This window comes from Micropterus dolomieu, linkage group LG12 (assembly GCF_021292245.1).
Source record: "Micropterus dolomieu isolate WLL.071019.BEF.003 ecotype Adirondacks linkage group LG12, ASM2129224v1, whole genome shotgun sequence".
Taxonomy (NCBI): Eukaryota; Metazoa; Chordata; class Actinopteri; order Centrarchiformes; family Centrarchidae; genus Micropterus; species Micropterus dolomieu.
This window is the reverse complement of record NC_060161.1, coordinates 6,098,826-6,120,208: the sequence shown is the minus strand read 5'-3', so window position 1 is coordinate 6,120,208 and position 21,383 is coordinate 6,098,826. Positions and strand designations below refer to the sequence as shown.

Genomic DNA, 21,383 nt, shown 5'->3' with positions numbered 1-21,383 from the left:
GCTCCAGTTTTAATTTGCTGTTGCTGCTATTTGTTCTCAAGGCAAAAAACACTTCAATGTTTATCTGTTAAAACATTTTTAAATCAGCTTATTCCCCTCAGCAGTGTAAACATGGTACTGCACCCACTCACAGATCCAAAATACAGTTGCAGAGCTGTTATACAAAAAAACTACAGCACCATGAAGGAACATGTTACTCAGTGCAACAGTGAGGTCCATTTATGTGTTTTAATAGGTTTTGGACAACAATGAAGCTCTCAACAAAAGCTGTCTAGAAAAAACAGTCACACAATGTCAGCAGGCACACACATGCACATTTCTATATCTGTTCAAATTTGGGAATTCTGTGTTGTTGGACTGTGTATGCACAAGACTAACAAGTAAGAACTTGTCACATGTCTCTGACAAAGAGGTAGACATGTGTTGTTTGTTATGTACAGTATGTAGTAGCTAGTGATGATTAGATTCCATTTAAAACTCTTTCTCCTCACCTACGTGACACGCTCCCAACAGTGCTGAGATAACCATGCCTAATGCTGCATTCAAGAGATGGTGATAAGTTTAAGCTTCTAAAGACGTTTTTGGAAAACTGGTGTTTATTTGGGGGACCATTGGGACTAACAGCATCACCAGTCTGACATAGTGATACCCATCATTTTAACCATGGTCTCATGTGTTACAGCAAGCTGTCACAGGTCATTTGATAACTATATATACTTATAATTAAGGAAAGTCAGGTTAAACCACAGTCTTGCTGGATTTATACACAACTTCAGACTATTTCTCAGCAATTCAGTTATTTAACTTCACGAGCATGCCAGAATGTTTGTTGGGTGAGGATATTATTTTGCATTATAAAATAAAATATATAATAAAATAAATCAAAGCAGCTGCATCATAAAGATGCAGAAATTTATTTTGGCCCACACTGATCTAAATAATTTTTTTTTATATATTGTTTTTTATATTTTATACCTGACATCATGACAAAGAAATGGATTGCCATAGGAATGCCTATGCATGTTGAAGGATAGTGCCCAAATGTGGATATTAAGTACCCCAGAAGCAGATAATTTTCTTTTATTAAGAGGTCTTTAGGAAGGTGATCAAGAAGCTGTTCTAGACTGTAGTGACTTTGTTGCTGAAGTGTTTCAAAGAAATAGTTTGTTTCACCAAATTATTTTTGCCTATGATAAAGTACCACTCACTTTACAAATCATATCAGCAATGGGAAATAAGTGCTGTTTAAATACTTTAACCCCTGTTTGTGCCTCTCAAGTACTACCGTTACCTTAGAGCCACAGAGCTAAGCATATGCTTTTCTGAAAAATACCCAGCAATAATTGTAAAACTCAGAAGGGGGGTTTTACAATATTTAGAATCGCCACAAAGACTCTTCTAACAATCTGATTAAATAGAATATAAAACAATAAAAATATCTGATTTAACCAATTTCCCAAGTTACAAATCTAATTTCTCATTCAGGTGGAAAAAAATAACATATTTCCCCTGCTCCTTTATAATATAAACACATTATTTTGTCTGAAAATGTTTCAAATCTTGTACATTGAGCTAGAAAATATGACATTCCCAGCTACCATCTTTGTTGTAATTAAGAAATAGTCATAACTTTGTAAACTGATTAAAAATATATTTTTGTGCAGGAGAAAGAATATTTATTCATCCAGTATGCAAGAAGAGTCTTTGAGATTTTGGAAGTACATTCAAAACGGGGCGACATGTTTTTAAATGGCCTGTGCTTTTCAAAGATCACCAGATTTATCTTTCAGAAAAACAGAGGTTTAGCACAGTTACTAATTGTAATTCCTGAAAGGTATAAACTCAAACTATTGTACACAATGTGAAAATCTAAACTCTTGAAAGTATTAATAGGAACAGGGAATAACAGGCTTCTGTGTTTCCACAGCCGCACAAGGACCTGCCAACACTTTGAGAGTGCCTCTCCTAATAAAAAACAAAGTGGTCCTTTCATTTTCTGTTGTGACTGCAGCCGTGAAAGCATTCCAGGCGCTCAGAAGTCAAGGGCTCAAGTCCACATGAATTACACTAACTAAACAACATTTTTAGGAAAAAAAAAACACACCAAAAAGTGGAAGTGCAAAGGAGGAACTTTTCATTGTGTGTATGTGTAAACCATATGCGGCTCAGTTTACAGTTTCATTAGTCCGTCTGTTCAAAGACCAAAAGTACCGTATTTAGGACTGAGACTCAACACAAGCTATCTCAGCTTTTCATTTCCTTGTATCAAAGTCTGATTGCTCCTCATTAAACGGCTTCCATCCCAGTCTCTCTCCCCCTCCTCCATCGTCCTCCTCTCAGCCCCCCCCCCCACCAGCTTCTCTCCTGTCCTGGATGGGTCTCGTTTTAATAAAGAGCCACTGGCTGCCAACAGGCCCAGGCTCTGTTGTCCTAGCTGAGCTTGGGCTGCTGGAGCCCGTGGGAACTGTTTAGCATCCAGCAGATCTTTGTACTGGATCTCAGGCCTGATCATCCTCAGACAGGCTGTCCTGGTGCTGTTGTCCAGTCCGGGCTGAAGCTCGTAGCCAAGAATCTTCACTAATCCACTCTGGAACGGCCGGATGTTTTTGTCTCGGATCCGGTGCGCCTCCACAGGCTTCCCGCCATCCCTGAGACAAACCCGTGCCAGATCATCCCGTCGCGTCCTCAAAAGAGCTACTTCCTGCTCCATCTGAGATTGGCCGAACCGGTCGATTTCCTCCCAGAAGGTCTGGTTGAAGGCTTTGTATAAGTACCAATCCAGGGCATTCCACTGCCGCAGCTTCTCCCGCTGTTCCTCCGTTAGTGACAGATTGGGTGGGGTCTTGGCTTGCGAACGTCCACCTCTTCCACCGCCACCGGCCACTTCCACAGCTTTGCTCACCCAGCTCCCACTTATCCCCCCGATGCTAGGCTTCTGCTGCCGAGCATTGAGACTGAATGAGACGACGGCGTCCAGTGGCCAGCAGAGGGCGTGTCTCAGCAGGATCATGGACTGGTCAAAGTGCTCAGACACTAGAATCAGCTTGAAGGCTCGGCGGATCAGGGCCTCGTAGTGCTGAGCCAGTGCCAGAGAGAAATTAGCATTGTTGTCCATGCCAAAGTCAAACCACAGCAGGTTGCGGGCATAGTGGTTGTTGCGGAGACGAGGGTCGTAGTATTTGTTTGGGTCATCAGCAAAGTCGCCCAAGCCTTTAGCTTTCCGAAAGGCAGGTGCTACCTCCTTGTAGTAAGCAAAGGAGGACTCAGCCAGAGCAACCGGGTCCCTGATGATAGAGAAGTAGAATGTGTCTGCAGGCATCACTTTTTCAACCTAAGACACAGAAAAGTAGAACTTGTAGTTAAAAAAATGTGATGCAATTCAACTTAAAGCAGTAGTACATTTTATTTTAATTGGTTCTTCTGAGCAACAGAAGCCTTGCACAGAATGTGTTTGTAGTTGTCCTTCTGAAAAATAATCACAAGTAACCAGTCCATCCCTTTCAGAAGAAAACTTATTTCTCCCATATACAATTATTAACATAAACATGTCAAATCTAACAGATTTCCCCTGAAACACTTGGTTATTGCACTAATTTAAATCATGGTAACTGCATGATGTTATAATAACTATAATTATTATGACTATTCTTTAGGGATCCAAGCAGCGAAGCTGCTGGAGGAAAACTCCACCCACTACTCAGGCAAAAATATTACACATATTGACCTCATAGTGGTGCTGTAACGTATTTACAAGCATTACGTCCATGAAAATTTAACAGGCTACACTGAAGTTTCAGTTGTCTTAGTGCATCTATGGCAGTGAGAGTTAATTGATTTTAAGCACTAGAGAAAACAATGAAATTAGACTGAAAATAATAATAGCATTTTGCCTGGCACTATCTTTATATTATTCTGGAAATTTCCTAGACAGAAATGTTTATTCCGGTAATTCAGGCATTCTGTGGTATTCATTCATGTAGATATAATAGATATACATACACACATGTATCCATACAGCAGAATACCTGAACATTATACCTTCACTCAACACTCCACCTGCTTCTACACCAAACTAGGTTAACTAGGTTAGGTGGAGTGCTAGTTAGGCAGGTAGGTGTTTGAGGTACTAGTGTGCATGAATATTGATATGTTCCACCCCTTGTATTTTTCAGCCATGTGTTAAATTACTGTCAAACTGTGTCGGTTAAACAGTCTGAAGTCTAAGACATGTAGACTAAAGAATATTATGAATTCTCACAAAATGATGACGTTAGATCCTGAATATTACAACTTTTTTAAGAGAATATATACAGTATGTGGGAGAGATTTTGAATGTGCACCTGAATTTTGTGTTTCCCTTTACATAAATAAAGACATTTCCACCATAAATTTGTGAAGAACAATTCCCCAGAATGCAGAAAATCAAATTGTTTAATGCTCAAAAGTGTCATATAATTCAGCATCGAACATTTCTTAGAAATGTCTCGTCTCGTCCTTTCGTCTGGTGAGCCCAATATCGTGTCTCGTCTCATGAGCTACGTGTCTTGTCAAACCCTACACCGTACTATAACTACCGGAACTAGGCACTCATTGTTTGATTTTCGTGTCTCAGCACATTAGAATATTATGTTTGCTATGCAAACAATAACCAAGCAAATACAAAGTTGCTCAGTGCATGATCTCAGATATATTCATTTTTATCTGCGTCCTCACTTTATGTATCCACATCACTACAGAATATCTCATCATCATCCTCTATGTCATTCCACTTCCCCCTCTACTGAGCGACTCACCTCCGGCTTATTAAATCTCATGTGATTGCCCATGATGTGGAACTCCACGGCTCGCGGACCTCGGTAACCTTTGACTCTGTGAGCATTGAAGGGCAGTGGGTAGCCCAGCTGGTAGCCTGACGGCAGGGCAAAGTAGAGGTCCCGCTCCTCTCCGAAGCGGTACAGCATGTTGAGCACAGTGCTGCTAGCCGTCTTATGGGTCTTGAGGAACATGATGTGGGTGCGGGGCTGACAGGAGCCCAGAGACGGCCCCTGAGCATTACGGGACAACAAGATGGAGCGGGCAGCTGGCTGGACACTGCTGGAGGACAGATAAAGGTGGCATTTTAACTTTATTTCCAACTGTGTGTATCCTACAATTTAGAGCCTTCAAGCCACATTATTATTCAATGGATCAAATGAATTCATGTAATGTGAAAGGTGTCGCTTGTACTGACGAATCCACAGAGAATTATCAACAACTCTGTAGTTCCCCTCAGCACTAGTGTTTTTAGCCCATTTTAGATCTTTGCTTTGGTTTTCTGTTAAGCTCGACTCTCATTAAAAAGACTTCCAGCTATCACAGGCGGCCTTTTCAGAGGAAAAGCTCTGACACACTGCTAAGCCCCCCATGGTGCCTAAATACATGTATGAATGTACTGTCAGCAAACCCATTTAACACTTCAACACCATGTACACTCAGTTGCCAAATTATTAGGTATACAGAGTTAAAACTAATGCATTCTAATACAACCATCAACAGTTTATGTTAAACAGTTTCATAGAGATGTTGGTTCAACTGCATGGTTAGTTTGGAGGATGTTGTTTGTGGTGTTGTTGAAATACATTGTATTATACTAACAGGTTTTTCCGATATTTAGTACCCTCATTTATATAAATGGTGTGGACAACAATTCAACAGCACCAAAAAACACATCCTCCAAACTGATCTTCCAAACTGACCAGGTAGAATTTATCGCAGGACTGTTGTATTAGACTATATTAGCTTTAACTAGGTGCATGTAATAAACTGGCAAGTAGGTGTATGAAATTCACTTTTCAAATAGAGCAGGTATACTCTTTGTAACATTATTTATTATTTCACAGACCCAACAATTCCAAACCCTGTGCACTTGGTGACAGTGGCAAGGAAAAACCCTTTTAACAGGCAGAAACCTTAAACATAACCTATGCTCAGGGTCACAGGACAACTACTGTCTACTGTTGGTGTATAGTGTACTATATAGTGTACAGTAAAGCCTGACCGGTATATGCATGAATCATAAAACTATTTTTTAGTAGCATAAATTAAGGGATCCTTATTGAAAATATCAATACTGGTATTGCACTAAAAAAATCAGGTATCAGTCAGGCTCCATTGCATAGGTCAGTAGATCAGCATACTTTAAAAAGCTCTGCCCACACTGTAGAAATGCTCTCAACAGGCAGAGTGACTGCAAGCTGAACCTTCCACAACTTCTTAAAGGTATCAGTGCTATATGTTATATTAGCATAAAGCAACGGCACAAGAACAAATAACACGTTTTTTAAATTAACAAATCAGTCAGAAGGTGTGGCTCTGCAGACAAAGCAGCCTCTGCTAGACACTGATAGTTGAACACATTAAACATATTAGTCTAAAGGACCTGCAGGCTGCAGACTTACCACTGCATGCATTATAACACTAGAACTCTCGTTTCTCCCTCTAAATTTTCACTTAACAGTGTTCATTCAGCAGCAATTTTTTTTTCCTGTGCTTTGAATGCTGGCCGGGGCGATGCCTGGTGTGTGAGGAAAACATTACTGTGGATGCAAACTCTGGTGATGAACACAACATGCTAGGGAGAAAGAGGTGCTTATCAGCGCCCCTAAAAGCATGATTTGTGATACATTCCCCTCCAAAAGTATTGGAACGGTAAGGCAAAGGCTTTGTTTTTGTTGTTCACTGAAGACATTTGGGTTTAACATAAAAAGATCAGTTGAGACAAGAGTTCAGAATTTCAGCTTTCATTTCCTGGTATTCACATCTAGATGTGTTAAACAACTTAGGACATACCCGGCCTACATGCCTGAATCTATTATTGATTCATCAGTAAGAATCACAGTTGGTCCCCCTCCGCCCCTTCACGGAAAAAAAAAAGAGCTCCCCCAAAAGCTATGTATAGTTCACACACTGATGTGGTTATAAGATTTTTGGAAAAAACACTACGAACTTGAAGCGGCATATCAAGGCTAACCACCTGGGAATTGAGGTCCGTTAATGTCTCCTTTGCAATAAAAATGAGAACAAAGCTAACATGTGAATCATATCTCTATTTTGGTTCGAGCAGATTGACCAAAATGCTAATCAAAATTATACCAATGAGTTTGCCTAAAAACCTCTAAAAGGAAGGGGCCTAAGAACCATGATTAGATACCCGAACCACATTTTCTCCCTCGGGATGTCTGATCTTATCCTATCTGTTAGGGTGAGCTCAGCCACTTGGCTCCCTCTTCACCACGACAGTCAGATACCACGCCCACATTAATGCTGATGCAATTAAAAAGAAACATTCGGTATTTTCAAACCTGGACCCGATTTTCCCAGAGGGATTATGTTGCAGCCAGGTTTCGCTACTGCCAACTGCAGTGTGCTCACTCAACTGGACCAATTTCAAAAACTGCTGTCCCCATTAGTCACATAGACATAAAAATGTGGGAAAATAGGGTCCAAGTTAAAAAATACCTAAGTTAACTTTTAAAAAGCCCTGGACTGGACTCCTATGAAGGCACAAAGGTCAGTGACATGGAATGACTGGAGAAAAAAGGAGTAAAGTGACGGATTAATTGAGGTTTGTTGTTGCTCTTTATCAGTTTTGGTTTGTGTCATCATGGTTCTGGTGCTGTTCAAAGCCCATAGTTTCAGTTACAGCAACACCTCACAGATTTGAATGGTTAGTCATACTTTATTAGGTACACTTGTTTGTTCACACAAAGAGCTAATCAGCCAATCACATGGCAGCAACTAAATGCATTTAGGCATGTAGATGTGGTCAAGACAACTTGATGAAGATTAAACCGAGCATCAGAATGGGGAAGAAAGGGGATTTAAGTGACTTTGAACATAGCATGGTTGTTGGTGCAACACGGGCTGGTCTGAGTATTTCAGAAACTGCTGATCTACTGGTTTTGATGCACAACCGTCAAATAGAAAATATCCAGTGAGTGGCAGTTGTGCAAAAATGCTGTGCTGATGTCAGAGGTCAGAGGAGAATGGGCAGACTGGTTCGAGATGACAGAACGGCAACCAAGCAGCAACCTCCGGCTCTCACTTCCAATGTAACCAGGAGGTAACTGAAACACTTGAGGCTGGCTGCAGAAGGGAGTCAATCTCCATTGACCCCCATGTCAAAAAGTCCAACTTTAAAGCAGAATAAAACATGTTTACAGCCTGATTCAAACGCTGCTAATTTTGCCCTTCCTGACAACTGTAGGGGGGTTAATTTTTTTTATAACTCACCTGTTTAAATTATATTAAGCCTTAAAGTTCTGCATTATTAGGGGCATGGCCGCTTTGATTCACAAAGGGTTTAAAGGCAGAGAGCCGAGGGGGGAGCAGCAACAGAGTTCTGCCTGAAACTGTCACACCTGCTCGCCAAGGAGAGCCGTGCACCTCTGAGTGTAACGTTACTGTTTAAAAACGATATACTATTCTTTGTAGGGTTCATCAGTGGGGATGATTGAAGTACATATTGAAGGATATTTATAGTCATCAATACGTTATTACACTTGATGTAGCATTCCTTGAGATTCAGCAAACAATCTCATGTGATAACTGCGTTTGATCAGCGACGATTCTGATAAGGAGCTTAAGAGGTGGATGCATTCGGCAGAATAGCTGTTGTAGGCTACCTGCAGAGATTTGCATCCACCTTCTTTGTCAGCATATAATGAGCGTTAGGCCTGCAGACAGGTAGCTGGGCTGTAATTAGGTCGATGGTTTAGTTAAGGTGAGAATTTAGGAGTGTGAGAGCCGCCTCTGAGTTTGTTTGGTGGGTTAGAATTTGCCAGGTAGTAGTACAGTTCAATAAGAAATATAAAATAAGATCCTTAAAATAAACGTTCAATAAGATCTGATTTGAGTAGTTATTGTTGCACAGTGTCCAGCAGCAAACGTTAATATTGCACATATTAGTAAACAGTGTATTTCACATTTCCACCCCTAATTACTGTCACATGCCAGAGAGGTCATCATGCTGAGGCGATCTCAGAGTTCAGTAGCTTTATGGCTCTTTGGAAGAAGCTACTTAACTACTCTTTGTTGTCTTTACAGGTGCCAGAGGAGCTGATTGCAGAACCCTCCAGATGTGATTTGCTGTGTCCAGCTCTACAGGAGATAACAGCTCCAGCTCTTCAGCTCCTGCTTTGCACAGCCTTTTCTTTTAACACACAACACCTGCACACTACTGATGTGAAATTATGACACTTGGTTCTTATCAACAGATGCTATCAATATAATAACTCTTACAACACATTATTTCAAGTCATACAAAACTACTTTACTAACCTTTATCATTATTATTATTATTCTTCCGTCACGTTTTTTCATGCGCTAACTAGTCCCACAGCTTTTGACGTAGAAACTCCGCTCAAACTCCAAGTTGTCCGGCTCAATGAGGAATGGGGTGCTATTACTTTTGTCATTGATACCTCAGAATAATAGTCTGTCTGTAGCCTGTTTAGCTGAGATACTACATACCTTAAAATTTTGCACATCCTTGTAAACTCAACTGCTTGTTGAAACAAACCAGCTCCTCTCTACCAGCAACAGCAGAGGGAGGAGGAGGAGGAGGACTGCCACGGGCTGCTGTCTTCAATCTAAACTTAACTCAGTATTTGATGTCAAGAATATAGTTTATTTAACATGCTCCATTTGTTTCCAGTGAGATACTGATTTTATATAGTGACTTTGTTGCTGTAAACTTTACTTTTGTTGCTCTGAAAACATTTAGTTATAAATAATACATCTGATTATTGTTCTGAATTTATTTATTTTTAAATTACATATTTTTAAAAAGCAATTATTTTGTAATGAAAAACCAATAAAAGTATAGATAAATCACAGAACCAATAAATGTATCAATAAAATCCTAACAATATAAAATAAATACAATATAAATGGTGCAGGATGGATGTTCATAGTTAACAAGTCCATCTCTGGGATGGATCTCTAATTCATTTAATTTACTATTTATAAAGATTAAACATGATAATTAACTTTAATCTTGTTATTTTTAACAAAGTTTTGTGTTGGGGTTTATGTTATTCTAAATTTTGACACCAAGATTAAACATTTTAAAGCAAGTGTATATCGGTTCCACATATCTGTCATCGGTCTAATTGGTTACTAATAAATCGGTCGAATTCTACTAGATGCTGCAGAACCAGGTTGGTGGCTGCAGTGCAGAGCAGGGGGAACCATAGCTGAGAGTCCAGAGGGTGAGAAGCTTAGCTGAGCAGGTCCAAAACAGACCACAGGAATATTAACCGGGCGGGGGTACAGGGAGAGCAGACGGGATGAGCGCTGTTTCCAGAAGCGGAAAGTAACAACACGTTATTATGTAAAATTTGCTTTTAACTTTTTTTATAGCCTACTAAATGTTCTTAAACCCCATAACTGCTACACTGCCATTGTCATCACCCAGTTTAAAGTGCTCCCACAGAGCTGAGGGCTTTGATGTGAACTTGAGCATTACATTTACTGCTGTGAGCGGGGGTGAGGCATGCGAATGTTGAATGTGTACCCAACAATCCAATATTTGAATATTCGGGTGCAGCCCTACTTGGATGAGGGATGAAACGTCTTTAAAGCCCCCCTCCGGCCAGTTTTAACTGCCATTTTTGGTTAACGTTCTTTCTCAAACAGAGAATGGGGGTGTGGCTAATAGACAGACGTAATCAATTACCATGACAACCACAAACTTACCGTCTGAAGTGTTCGCTAACAATATGCTGTGTTAACATCACTACACTGTAAAGTGTAGTACACATTACTGTACTGGCAGGAGTAATACTTACCCATGATAGAAACTAATGTACGAGTATCAGCTGTTCAATCACACAGTCGATGGTCCTGTCACGCACTGCACGTGATAACTCCTACTATGTTTTATGGTGCGCTTATTTTACCTCCGGGTTAATCACATAGAGGCTGTGCTATTTTATTTCTGTTTATGTAGGCTATAAGAAACACAACATTGTATGCACATCACCACTACTTATATCACACTGACATTTTTATCAGCTTTGGCTGTCCCTATATTCCCAAGCATACCATCCAGCTTACAGGCAGGTTTACTGGGCCTAAGGCAGGCACATTATGAAGTCCTTACCTTTACGTATTGTGTCCTGAAGAACGGGCTATTTACAAGACAGCCTCATTTGGCTGACAATAAAATGAATCACATCTTATGCGGTTGCAATAATATATATATTTAACAGATGCAGAGTGCATTAATGGTTAAACATGTTTTATATAAAACTATTGATGTATTCCGATAATTATAACTTGCAATTAACAATAACACAAACACCAGATTGGAACTTTTTTAAATGTGTGGATGCACCAAATGGGTATGGTCAAAATGAAACAACATTTAAAACTAGAAAAGACTCAACAGCAAACCAAAGCTGTACAATTGTCAAGATTTTATTAATAAAAAATATTTTAAATAACATTTACTGGCTGTACATGAAAATACACACAGATCATTCTTTTAACTGAGTACAGTGACAAAACAAAATAATTTCTTGCAATGTTGAGAAAAACAAAAGTCACAACTCAAGTGTTGGCTGAGACATATAGATTTTAAATCTCTCTTAAAGAGATATTTTTTAGATATCTTACAAATAGACAAATGTGACTGAGTATGTCTTTGGCCGAGGATAATATAAGTTGTAGGACTGATATGGCTTTGCCTTCATTAATAAAGTTCTTAACCTGAACACTGTGAACCAAGACTTCTGTGCTGGTTTCACATTTATGTCCTGTGTTAAAACCGTTAACCGACAAAGGCTGACTGCCTCATCTATCCATGAGGATCTTTTGGCTGATCTGCTAAGCAGGGCAGGTGCAGTTGACTCCATGAGGGCTGATGTGTATGCTGGGGAAAGGAAAAGCATGTTTATAAAATATAACACACCATCACAGCAACCTCTCAGCTTCCATCGTGGTTGAAATGCAGAACTACCGAGAGAAACCTGTGGAAAAGGCAGATCATACATTTCACGTGTGAAAAAACCCAGAAGTAAAGACAACATATAGGACATTAGTAAGACCAAATTCTTCTTGTATTGTGAGCCAACGCTGCTAACTTGTGACTAAAAAGTGTTTTGTTTGCACTTCTTGTTTGCAGTTTCTGTTAATAAGGTACACCAAGCTAAAACTGTCGCAGTCCAGTAATAAATTATATCTTCATGGATCTAGTAATATTTTTTGTAATTTGTAAAATGTCTTGTTCATGTGTTTTTACTTTTAATCTCAAAAATGGCTGCTTTACAATAGAATCTTTACAGAATTAGCTGGGATTTACTTCAGTACAAATGTTGGTGTGATGCATTTCCATTTATATAATTATACTCATTCTTTGCACAATCTGGGAAATTTACCTAAACAATATTTTATTTCAAATTAAACCAGGCACCAAACAGCACCACTGAAGACTGGACTATTAATCATGTTTAACCACAAACTGTATAAGGTATGTCGTAACTGGTTCCAGGGTGCTGTGTTCATGGATGTTCTGAACGTGGTTCACCATCACATCTCAGTTAGAGTGGAAGAAGCTGCAGTTGAGTAAAGATGTTTAATAATAGCTGGCCTCTACAGATTCAGGTCCTTCCTTTCTGTAAAGAAGAAAATGTAATTATAAAAAAGCCAAACGGAAAATTTTATTTTTTAATGAAATTAATTAATTATTAGGATGTTATACTCACTCACACACTACAACACGTCATGTTAATTAATAAACATTTTTGCTTCATCAACTAACGTTAGTTCCCTAGTGTGAATAAATCATTTGAGACATTTCACAATGCACAACTCACCGCTGATGGCATCGCTCCTCAGCTTCAGACTTCTGATACCATTTCCTCCGCCAATGCATCGGTGAAACGGCCATCGGTAAAATGCGTGTTGCAGACTGTATATAAGACGGTGGCAGGTGAAAGTGCAACTCATTTTGTGTCATCTGTCCTCCAACACCGCACGCACAGATGACATAATGAAAATGAACACCACACTAAACCAAGAGGAGGAAACTAAAAAATAAAACGAAGACCCCCTGTTAACTAACTTTCTGCAATAACTATGCTAGCTAACTACACCTGACTAACTACAACTTAGTTAACTTCGCTAACTAAACTAGAAAAACAAACCGACAATCAGACATAGAGAGACATACCTAATGTAAGTTCTAAGTGAATGACATGATAAATTGGTTAGCTAGCTCACAGCGATGTTTATCGCTTTGATGCTCTGACTTAACGAGGCGTGACGGCGTGACAGTTTTTTAACGAGGCATGACAGTGCGCCTGCGCAAGCTTGGAGAATGACATATGACTTATGTAATTACTATAGTCAAACGTCACCACCCCGTTTCAACAACTAAGCAACTTTTGAGCACAAAATTAAGCTATTTGTGAAAAAATATTTGCCAAACTATATGGGTAATCAACATTGTAAGGAAGTGGCTCAGGAAAATATGAAATATCATAGAAATGTCAAAATACACTGGAGCGAGGCTTTAAGTATCTTCAAAAAAGTCTTGATCTTGAGTAAACACCTCTGTGTGCAGAACTTCAACTTGTTCAACAGCACAGAGTTGCGTGTCAAAGTCTGGCATGACACGATCAAACAGCGAACAAGCAGTTTGTGATAATTCCATAGAAATGTATTGATTGCGCCACAAAATTTCACCATTTTAAATGCTGATGTGACCAGGTTGTAAGGCTAACAACTGCAAAGGATAGAACTGAAACTACAGATTAATCTAAAATGAAATAAAAATACAAAGAGGAAATTAAATCGATACCTCTTGTTGAAGATGACCCCTAGCAGCTGGCCAGCAAATGCAAGAGCCACGAAGAGCAGCAGTGCTTTCCACATCCAAACTGGACCCAACCGACCACACACCAGCCATCGCAACATCCTGGCAGGAGGGGTGGAGGTTGAGGAGGTGAGGGTGGATGGATAGATGGTGGATGGACAGGCAGATGCGGAAACCAAAAAAGGGTATAGAGAACAGATACAAAAAGGTTGGAGGAGGATAATAAAGAGGGAGGGCAATGACAGAAACAGAGTGGAATGAGGGATGGAGGGACAAAGGGGTGGATGAAGTTATTGTGTTATTAAAGGGAGAAGAGGGACCAAACAAGATGATGTCACATAAAAAAAGAGGACATAAAGACAAGGGCACAGTGTAAGGTAGGGGAGGGGTTGAGAGGCAAAAAGAGGAACAGAGAGAGGGAGAGATTTGAATGAGTCATAAAACAAACATGACTAAGGCATCATCATCATCATCATCATCATCATCATCACTGGGAGGAAAGCAGCCTGAAAACATCTACAGACTACAGGACCTACTGCATTCCTTAGTTATTGTCACCGATCAGTCACGTAATGTGAACGCCACAATGATTTCAAGACTCCCGTCAAAAGACGGCAAGTTGTGTTGTGTGAACGGCATGGCCATCAGCCAACGCTGAAAGTCGTGTCGTCTGCACGAGGCACTAGTTGCAAAATCATGAAATATGCGAAACCTAGGCTTTCAAACACCTCCTAGGAGGTGAGTCTGATCTGCAAAAAACTTTGCAAATAGAATTTATGGAGTCTCATGGTCAAAAGTTATTAAAAGAATGTGAGATGAAAAAAAATGCTTAAAGGAAAATATTGTACTCATACAAAAGAACTCATGTCATATCTCCACACCGGTCTGTCTGATTAACACGAAACTTGAGCCAGTACTTTCCTGTGCCACAGTGAGGCTCAGCGCATGCCGTACATTTAACACAATCGGCCAGTAAGTGGTGCTTTTGTTGCAAAATCAGTAAATAATTTTCCAAACCACTGTTTTTGAAATGAATGTTTTCCAATCATTATGCTAGGCCCTGTTTCAGTTTTAATCTGATGTGGAAAAAGCACAGGGGCCAGAAACTGAAAACTAGACAGAGACATGATCGTAAGGTCACAATCTGATCCAGTAGTAGTGTTTGGTGGTTTGCACATGAAAATCATTGAGGTTAAAATACTTACTTACTTCAACAAATGTAGTAAATTTACAGTGAAATGCCAGTAAAACACAGTCACCTTCTAACTATATTTTGCAGCTACACCACAATCCTGCTTATCAGAAATAATTAACATATATTCTCCAAATATGTTCATTCAATTTCATTAAATTAAATTTATATAGCGCCAATTCACAACAACACTTCTCATTGCACTTTTATCTTCCAACAGTGCAGCCAATCAGAGTGATAGAAATAATTATTCACGGATTCTGTGTCTTCATATTGATTTTTAAAATTTCAACTGTGATTTCACATTATGCGTAAAAAACATTTTAGTGGAACTGCTCTAACAAACGCGCAGCTGTATTGTGTGCACAGAGTCACAGTGTTAATTCAAAAAGGACTTGTAGAGGTTTTGTTGTGAGCTGAGGTTGATTCGAATATGAAGGCAAAAATGTTAACTTTAGATAGTCCTGCATAACAAACTGATTTCCAAGCAGGATTTAGACTCTGATAATACAGTAAACCTCCTCTAACTAATAGGCTTCCATAGACACTTTTATACAGACTAAATCAATGAGGAAGTGAAACAGCATGTCTGGCTCTGTAAAAGGGACGAGACAGAGAGAAACTCAGTTTGTTGAAGAGAACCTGCCAGCGAGCAGATCTTTCTGGAACAGAAAACCCAGATTTTGCTTGTATCACCTCCGCGGGCCGCAGGATGAGGCACAGTCTAGTTTTATTTAAAACAGCCTGAAATAAATTTCAAGAAAATGTACTGTATCATTGCTGCTGCAAAAAAATAAGTATGCTCCCCACCAGTACATAGCAACACATGAACATAATTCTGTAACAATTTGTGAAATAATGAAATATTGATTTTGTTGTGATCTGAGTTCTATAACAATATCAAAAATTTTATCTTTTACCTTACAAAACCTTGTTTTGTGCCAATCAGGGAGAGAGTTATATGTTAATTCAAATTCCTGCTTCCTACTAATATAAAAGTGAACAACTATTTCTGTTGTTTTCTGTATTCCTGTTCTCAGTGGTCCCGAACTGGATTTGTGAGGGAAGACAAAATTAATCAATTGAAAAAATTATCCTCAGATTAATCCATAATGAAATATAAAATAACTTTTCTGGGGGCCTAAACCAAAGTGACCACAAGAGACACAGAGTGTGATGTGATGGGGTGGAGAAAACAGAAACACAGGGTCCTTGTGAATGCCTGCATGTGTTTTCACTGGATGGTAATCATTAAAAGTGATTACAGTATCAGTTCCTCTGATTATCACCAGATATACAAATGCATTATAAACACACGGAAACAGAGGTAAAATCTTATGTAACAATTTCAGAAGTAGTTCGATGGGTGAACATTCAAGAGCGCCGATAGGCACAGAGGAGACAGCAGTGGCCACCACCCCGCTCTCTCCACCACAACACAAAGAAGCCCCAGTTTATAACACAACGTTCGTTTCCTCGCGCAAACACCGGACACGCAGACAGGAATGGATCTCGAGGATCGACTAAATAAATGCTGAAAGGCCTTTTTTATGTGAAGCACCCACACCTTCTCCTATTTCTCTGCAAGATCACAGCCCACTGCCACATTTTATTCACCGCAATGCTGCATCCCAATCACTGTAAAGACCTCTGGTTTCAGTCAGTCTCTCCCTTTTTCTCCCACTCTGACGGCTCCTGCTAGCTAACGTTAACGTTACCTGGCTCTCCGTCTGAAAAGCATAGCTGTGTCCCCGGGACGGTATCGGTGATATTGTACAGCTGCAGAGAGCTCGAAGCATCTCGAAGGCTTCAGCTGTAACGTTAGTTGATCCGCTGCCGACAGAGATCAGGCCATGGACCCGGCACCCCGACACGATGCCCGCGTTAGTCTTTTGGACCTCCTTTAGTCCCGAACGGCTCTTCTCAGAAATTATCTTTCTAATTACCGAGTAATCTAACGCTTATTCTGCTGACGGTCGTCTGTGTAGACGAATATAGAAAGAGAGAGGCAGTAGGAGAGAAAGAAAGTAGTACTTCCGGTGCTTGCAAAATAAAAGCGTTTTTACGGACATGCAGCAGAAAGATCCACAGAGTATCCAAGGCAGTAGCCAGGATTTTACAAATACTAAATCAGACAGTTCTGACCTGAAACCATAAAAAAGTACTTTAATTTAGCCTACTTGGCTTTCTGTTTATTACCTTTTTACAAATTGTATTCCCCAAGATGAAGGTTTTCTCCATACTGTCAGAAATAAAATTCAGTCAGGCCAACTTTAACCAAAGAAAATGCTGATGCCATTTCTTTATTTATTCATTATTTAGTAGGATTAAGTTAAAACCATACGTGCGAACTAGGGGGGAGCCAGGAGGAGCTTAGCTCCCCTAAAGAGGACATCAGCTCCCCTAAAAGCATGATTTGTGATATTTTAAAATATTAACCGCATACTTTATTGCCATTAATTTCTACATTTTTCTATCATCACGGATCCATGCGTAAATTCAGGAGCGTCAGACTTCATTCAGCCAGAGAGAACGATCACCGATCGTCAGCAGCTGTCCGCTCCACTCCGTCTCCGGTACTACGGGTTGTGTCGCTAGTACTGCCGACAGCGCTGTGAACGGTTCCTGATCGTTCCGTCCGGCTGTATGAATATTACGCACTACTGCAGCTGGTGGGCTCTCTGCAACGCAACTTTTCAAAATATTTCCCTCACAGGGAGAATAGAAAGGAGAGGTCGCAAACAGCTGTTGTGTGAAGAGTAATTGCAGCAAAATGGCTATATATGATAATGATAATATTAATAATTATATTTGTATAATTATAATAATAAGACAAACATGCTTGATACTTTCACAGTCAGCCCAGGCCTACATGCTTGCAGCTATTACTGATTCAGCAGTAAGAATCACAGTCTTTATTAATTCATTTCACAGGATTTAGAAACACTGAGGTCAGGAGACAAATTTCCCAAACACGCCAACCTGAGCAATTATAGCCACTAATCAAACAAATAAAAAAAATATCGATTTTCCTTTTCTTTCATTTCAATGTTATGAATTTCACACTCTGGTAGGAAAGCCTTTGCACTGCCAGATGTATTGTGTAATTCTGGTGGAGAATGCTAAACCCCTGCTAAACTGAAAATAGAAATTACAGTCTCATTGAAGATTTCAAGTTTTTGAGTAACAAAGATCATACTTTTATTTTGAAGGCAAACCGGGTGTGTTACTGGCGTGGTTGGTTTTACTTCTTTTGACTTGTAGGTTTGCCGAATCTGACGTCACCCTGTGATGCTGACAGAAAGGCATCCAGTGAAAATACAGTCTGACTGGTTACTCCACCTAACTCCATTATAATACGTGGGGCAAATTAAAGGAAGTATCTGAGTAAAAGACTGGAGAAATATATAGCAGTTGCAGATGCTTCAGTGCATCAGGGCTCACTGAATGTTTTGATGAGAATGAAAATGACCTGAATAAAACACTAAGGATGTTACAGTCACCAGATCTCAACCCACTTAGGGAAGATTTTGGACCAACATGTAAAACAATGCTCTCCACCACCATCAACATAACGCAGAATTATATAACCTTAATCTTCAAATCTATAAATTCAATTCAATTCAATTTTATTTATATAGCGCCAAATCACAACAACAGTTATCTCACAGCTCTTTTCATAAAAGAGCAGGTCTAGACCATACTCTATGATGCTATTTACAGAAGCCCAACAGTTCCCACCAAGAGCAAGCACTAGGCGACAGAGGCAAGGAAAAACTTCCTTTTAAGAGGCAGAAACCTCGAGCAGAACCATGACTCAGGGTGGGCGGCCATCTGCCTCAACCAGTTGGGGTGAAGGAGAGAGGGGGGGAGAGAGGGAGAGGGCAAGAGAGGAACAGAGAGAAAAAGAGAGGGATGGAAAGAGAGAGAGGGGAGGGAGGCAGCCTACACAATATACACACACAGAGGTACAGACAATAAAGGTGATGTTGCTATAGACTAAATGAAAAATGTACAGATATTTATAGTAGTGTTAATGATAACAATCATAATGTTAATGATTATAATAACAATAATAATAATAGGACTAGTAACAATAGTCGTTGCAGCAGAGGGTGTTGAGCAGGAACACGGGGGCAGCAGGTGACCCGCAACCACAGATCCAGACTCCACAGCTCCAGAGCCAGAAAACCTGCAGGAAGTGATAGGAGGAGAGAGGAGAGGGACGAGAAAGCACAAGACTACCGGAAAGGGGAGAAGTTTTGTTAGTAACATGCAATAATGGGATGAGGTTGCATACAGAGGGAGAGAAAGTAGAGGAGAGAGGAGCTCAGTGCATCATGGGAAATCCCCCGGCAGTCTAGGCCTATAGCAGCATAACTAAGGGATGGTTCAGGACTACCTGAGCCAGCCCTAACTATAAGCTTTATCAAAGAGGAAAGTCTTAAACCTACTCTTAAATGTGGAGATGGTGTCTGCCTCCTGAACCCAAACTGGAACCTGGTTCCACAAACACTAGATACACAGGGGATCACGTAACAAGCAACAAAGGCATTAAAGAAAAATAGTTAAGTCTTTCCACATTTTTACTGATTTAAATTCTTCAGACTATATAATGCTCCAATATAGCCTAATGTTTTATTTTGAAATGTTGTATTGAATGTAATTTTCATATAAGATAAAGAGGTACAAATATATATGCTTTACTTTTACTATGAATTTCAATCTTTTCATAAACGAATATAATATTTCTGTTTCATAAATATCTAAAGTCATGCTCTTAAAGAAATATTCGAAATCTAACCAAAGTAATTTGGTTCATAAACAAACAATAAATGACAAATGATTTCAGTTTCATTATTCCAAAAAAACTCTTTTCCACAAAATCAATCCTGAATCTTAATACAACTGTTGTTTATTTGATACACGTATTATAGAAGTGAGTGCAACGGTAACGTCAGATCCTGTTTGTCAGATCCTGTTTGTCAGATCCTGTCGTGAGGGTAGTTCATCCGAAAGTTGGCCGCTGTATTTAAACCCTACGCGGGTTAGGGAGCTTGATTTGGTTATGAGGGTGACTCCGACCATTGATTTAGCAATGAGGAAATACTACCCACATCATCATATTATCATATGCATTGGGACTGTAGATGAAATAAAAATATTTTATGAAGTGGTATGTATTGATAGTTTTCATTCGTTCTTCGGAGCAGTTTAGAGATGCAGGGTAAATTGTCATGACAGCAGACCTTTGGGTAAAACCTATCCACCTTTTCCAGAAAAGAAAGTATCAAATGGCAGAGTATAACCCTTGGTCCAACAATAACATGATGGAAAGAAGTGAAGCAACAAATGGGTTTCTCAGCAGACTCATCTGATTTACTCGATTGGTAACATAACTTCTCACAGAGACTTCTGCTATGCATTGGTCATTACTGTTGGTAATTAGTTAACTTATGTTAGAGTTATGTTATTTAGCATACAGAGCCGTAGATAACACTAAGTTGCACAAAATACCTCTTATAACTGCACATATTGCCGGACACATCCCAATTGCATTCATTAATTTATTAACCCTTCAGCGAAATAGGTTCACTCATTACCTTAGCAGTTTGTAACATCATCAATAGAGCTAAGTTACACACTGACCTACTCTAATATGGCCTACTGCACTTTTCATATCGCAGGAGGTGCAATATTTGTTAAAGGGCAAAATGTGTGTCAAAATACCAATTTAGATTAAATAATAATAATCCTTATTTGTAGAGCACTTTTCAAAAACAAGTTACAAAGTGCTTTAACAAGTGTAAAGAATAATACAAAAAAAAACAAGACAAGAGCATGAAAAATTAATATAAAATTAGTAAAATACAATAAAATAAAAGGGATAAAATAAAGTCAAATAAGATCGGGAAAGGCTCTTCTATAAAAGTATGTTTTAAGAAGGGACTTAAAAGAGTTCACTGACTCAGCCGACCTGATTTCCTCGGGCAGGCTGTTCCAGAGCCCCGGGGCCCTGACAGCAAACGCTCTGTCCCCATTAGTTTTCAGTCGAGACTCTGGAACAGACAACAGACCTCTGCCCGAGGATCTCAAGGTACGTGCTGGTGTGTATGGGACTAAAAGGTCAGAAATATAACAAGGCGAGAGGCCATGAAGAGCTTTAAAAGTGATCAATAGAATTTTAAAGTTCAATTCTAAAACATACTGGGAGCCAGTGTAATGAAGCTAAAAAAGGAGTAATGTGGTCATATTTCTTTGTTCTGGTTAAAAGCCTGGCAGCTGAGTTCTGGACAGTCTGGAGTCGATCAATAGATTTTTGGGTTAAACAGG

The 21,383-nt window shown here is 39.6% G+C and overlaps 1 protein-coding gene across 1 annotated transcript; it reads right to left on the bottom strand.

The window, feature by feature from the left end:
- Positions 1–214: 214 nt before the first annotated feature.
- Positions 215–17,063, bottom strand: gal3st4 (galactose-3-O-sulfotransferase 4). The gene is made up of 4 exons (XM_046064233.1): positions 16,769–17,063; positions 13,844–13,960; positions 4,794–5,094; positions 215–3,331 (listed from the first exon to the last, which is right to left on the bottom strand). The coding sequence occupies exons 1-4, from the start codon at positions 16,789–16,791 to the stop codon at positions 2,240–2,242; spliced, it is 1,533 nt and encodes a 510-aa protein (XP_045920189.1). The 5' UTR covers positions 16,792–17,063; the 3' UTR covers positions 215–2,239.
- Between the last annotated feature and the right edge of the window lie 4,320 nt (positions 17,064–21,383).

What these genes read in the sequence shown, in the direction of transcription:
- gal3st4 (XM_046064233.1), bottom strand. Translation starts at nt 16,791, where the DNA reads ATGCTTTTCAGACGGAGAGCCAG. An exon ending in CTTTTCAGACGGAGAGCCAG is followed by an intron (nt 13,961 to 16,768) that starts GTAACGTTAACG and finishes CCCTCCTGCCAG; the next exon opens with GATGTTGCGATGGCTGGTGT. An exon ending in GGGGTCATCTTCAACAAGAG is followed by an intron (nt 5,095 to 13,843) that starts GTATCGATTTAA and finishes TCTGTCCTCCAG; the next exon opens with CAGTGTCCAGCCAGCTGCCC.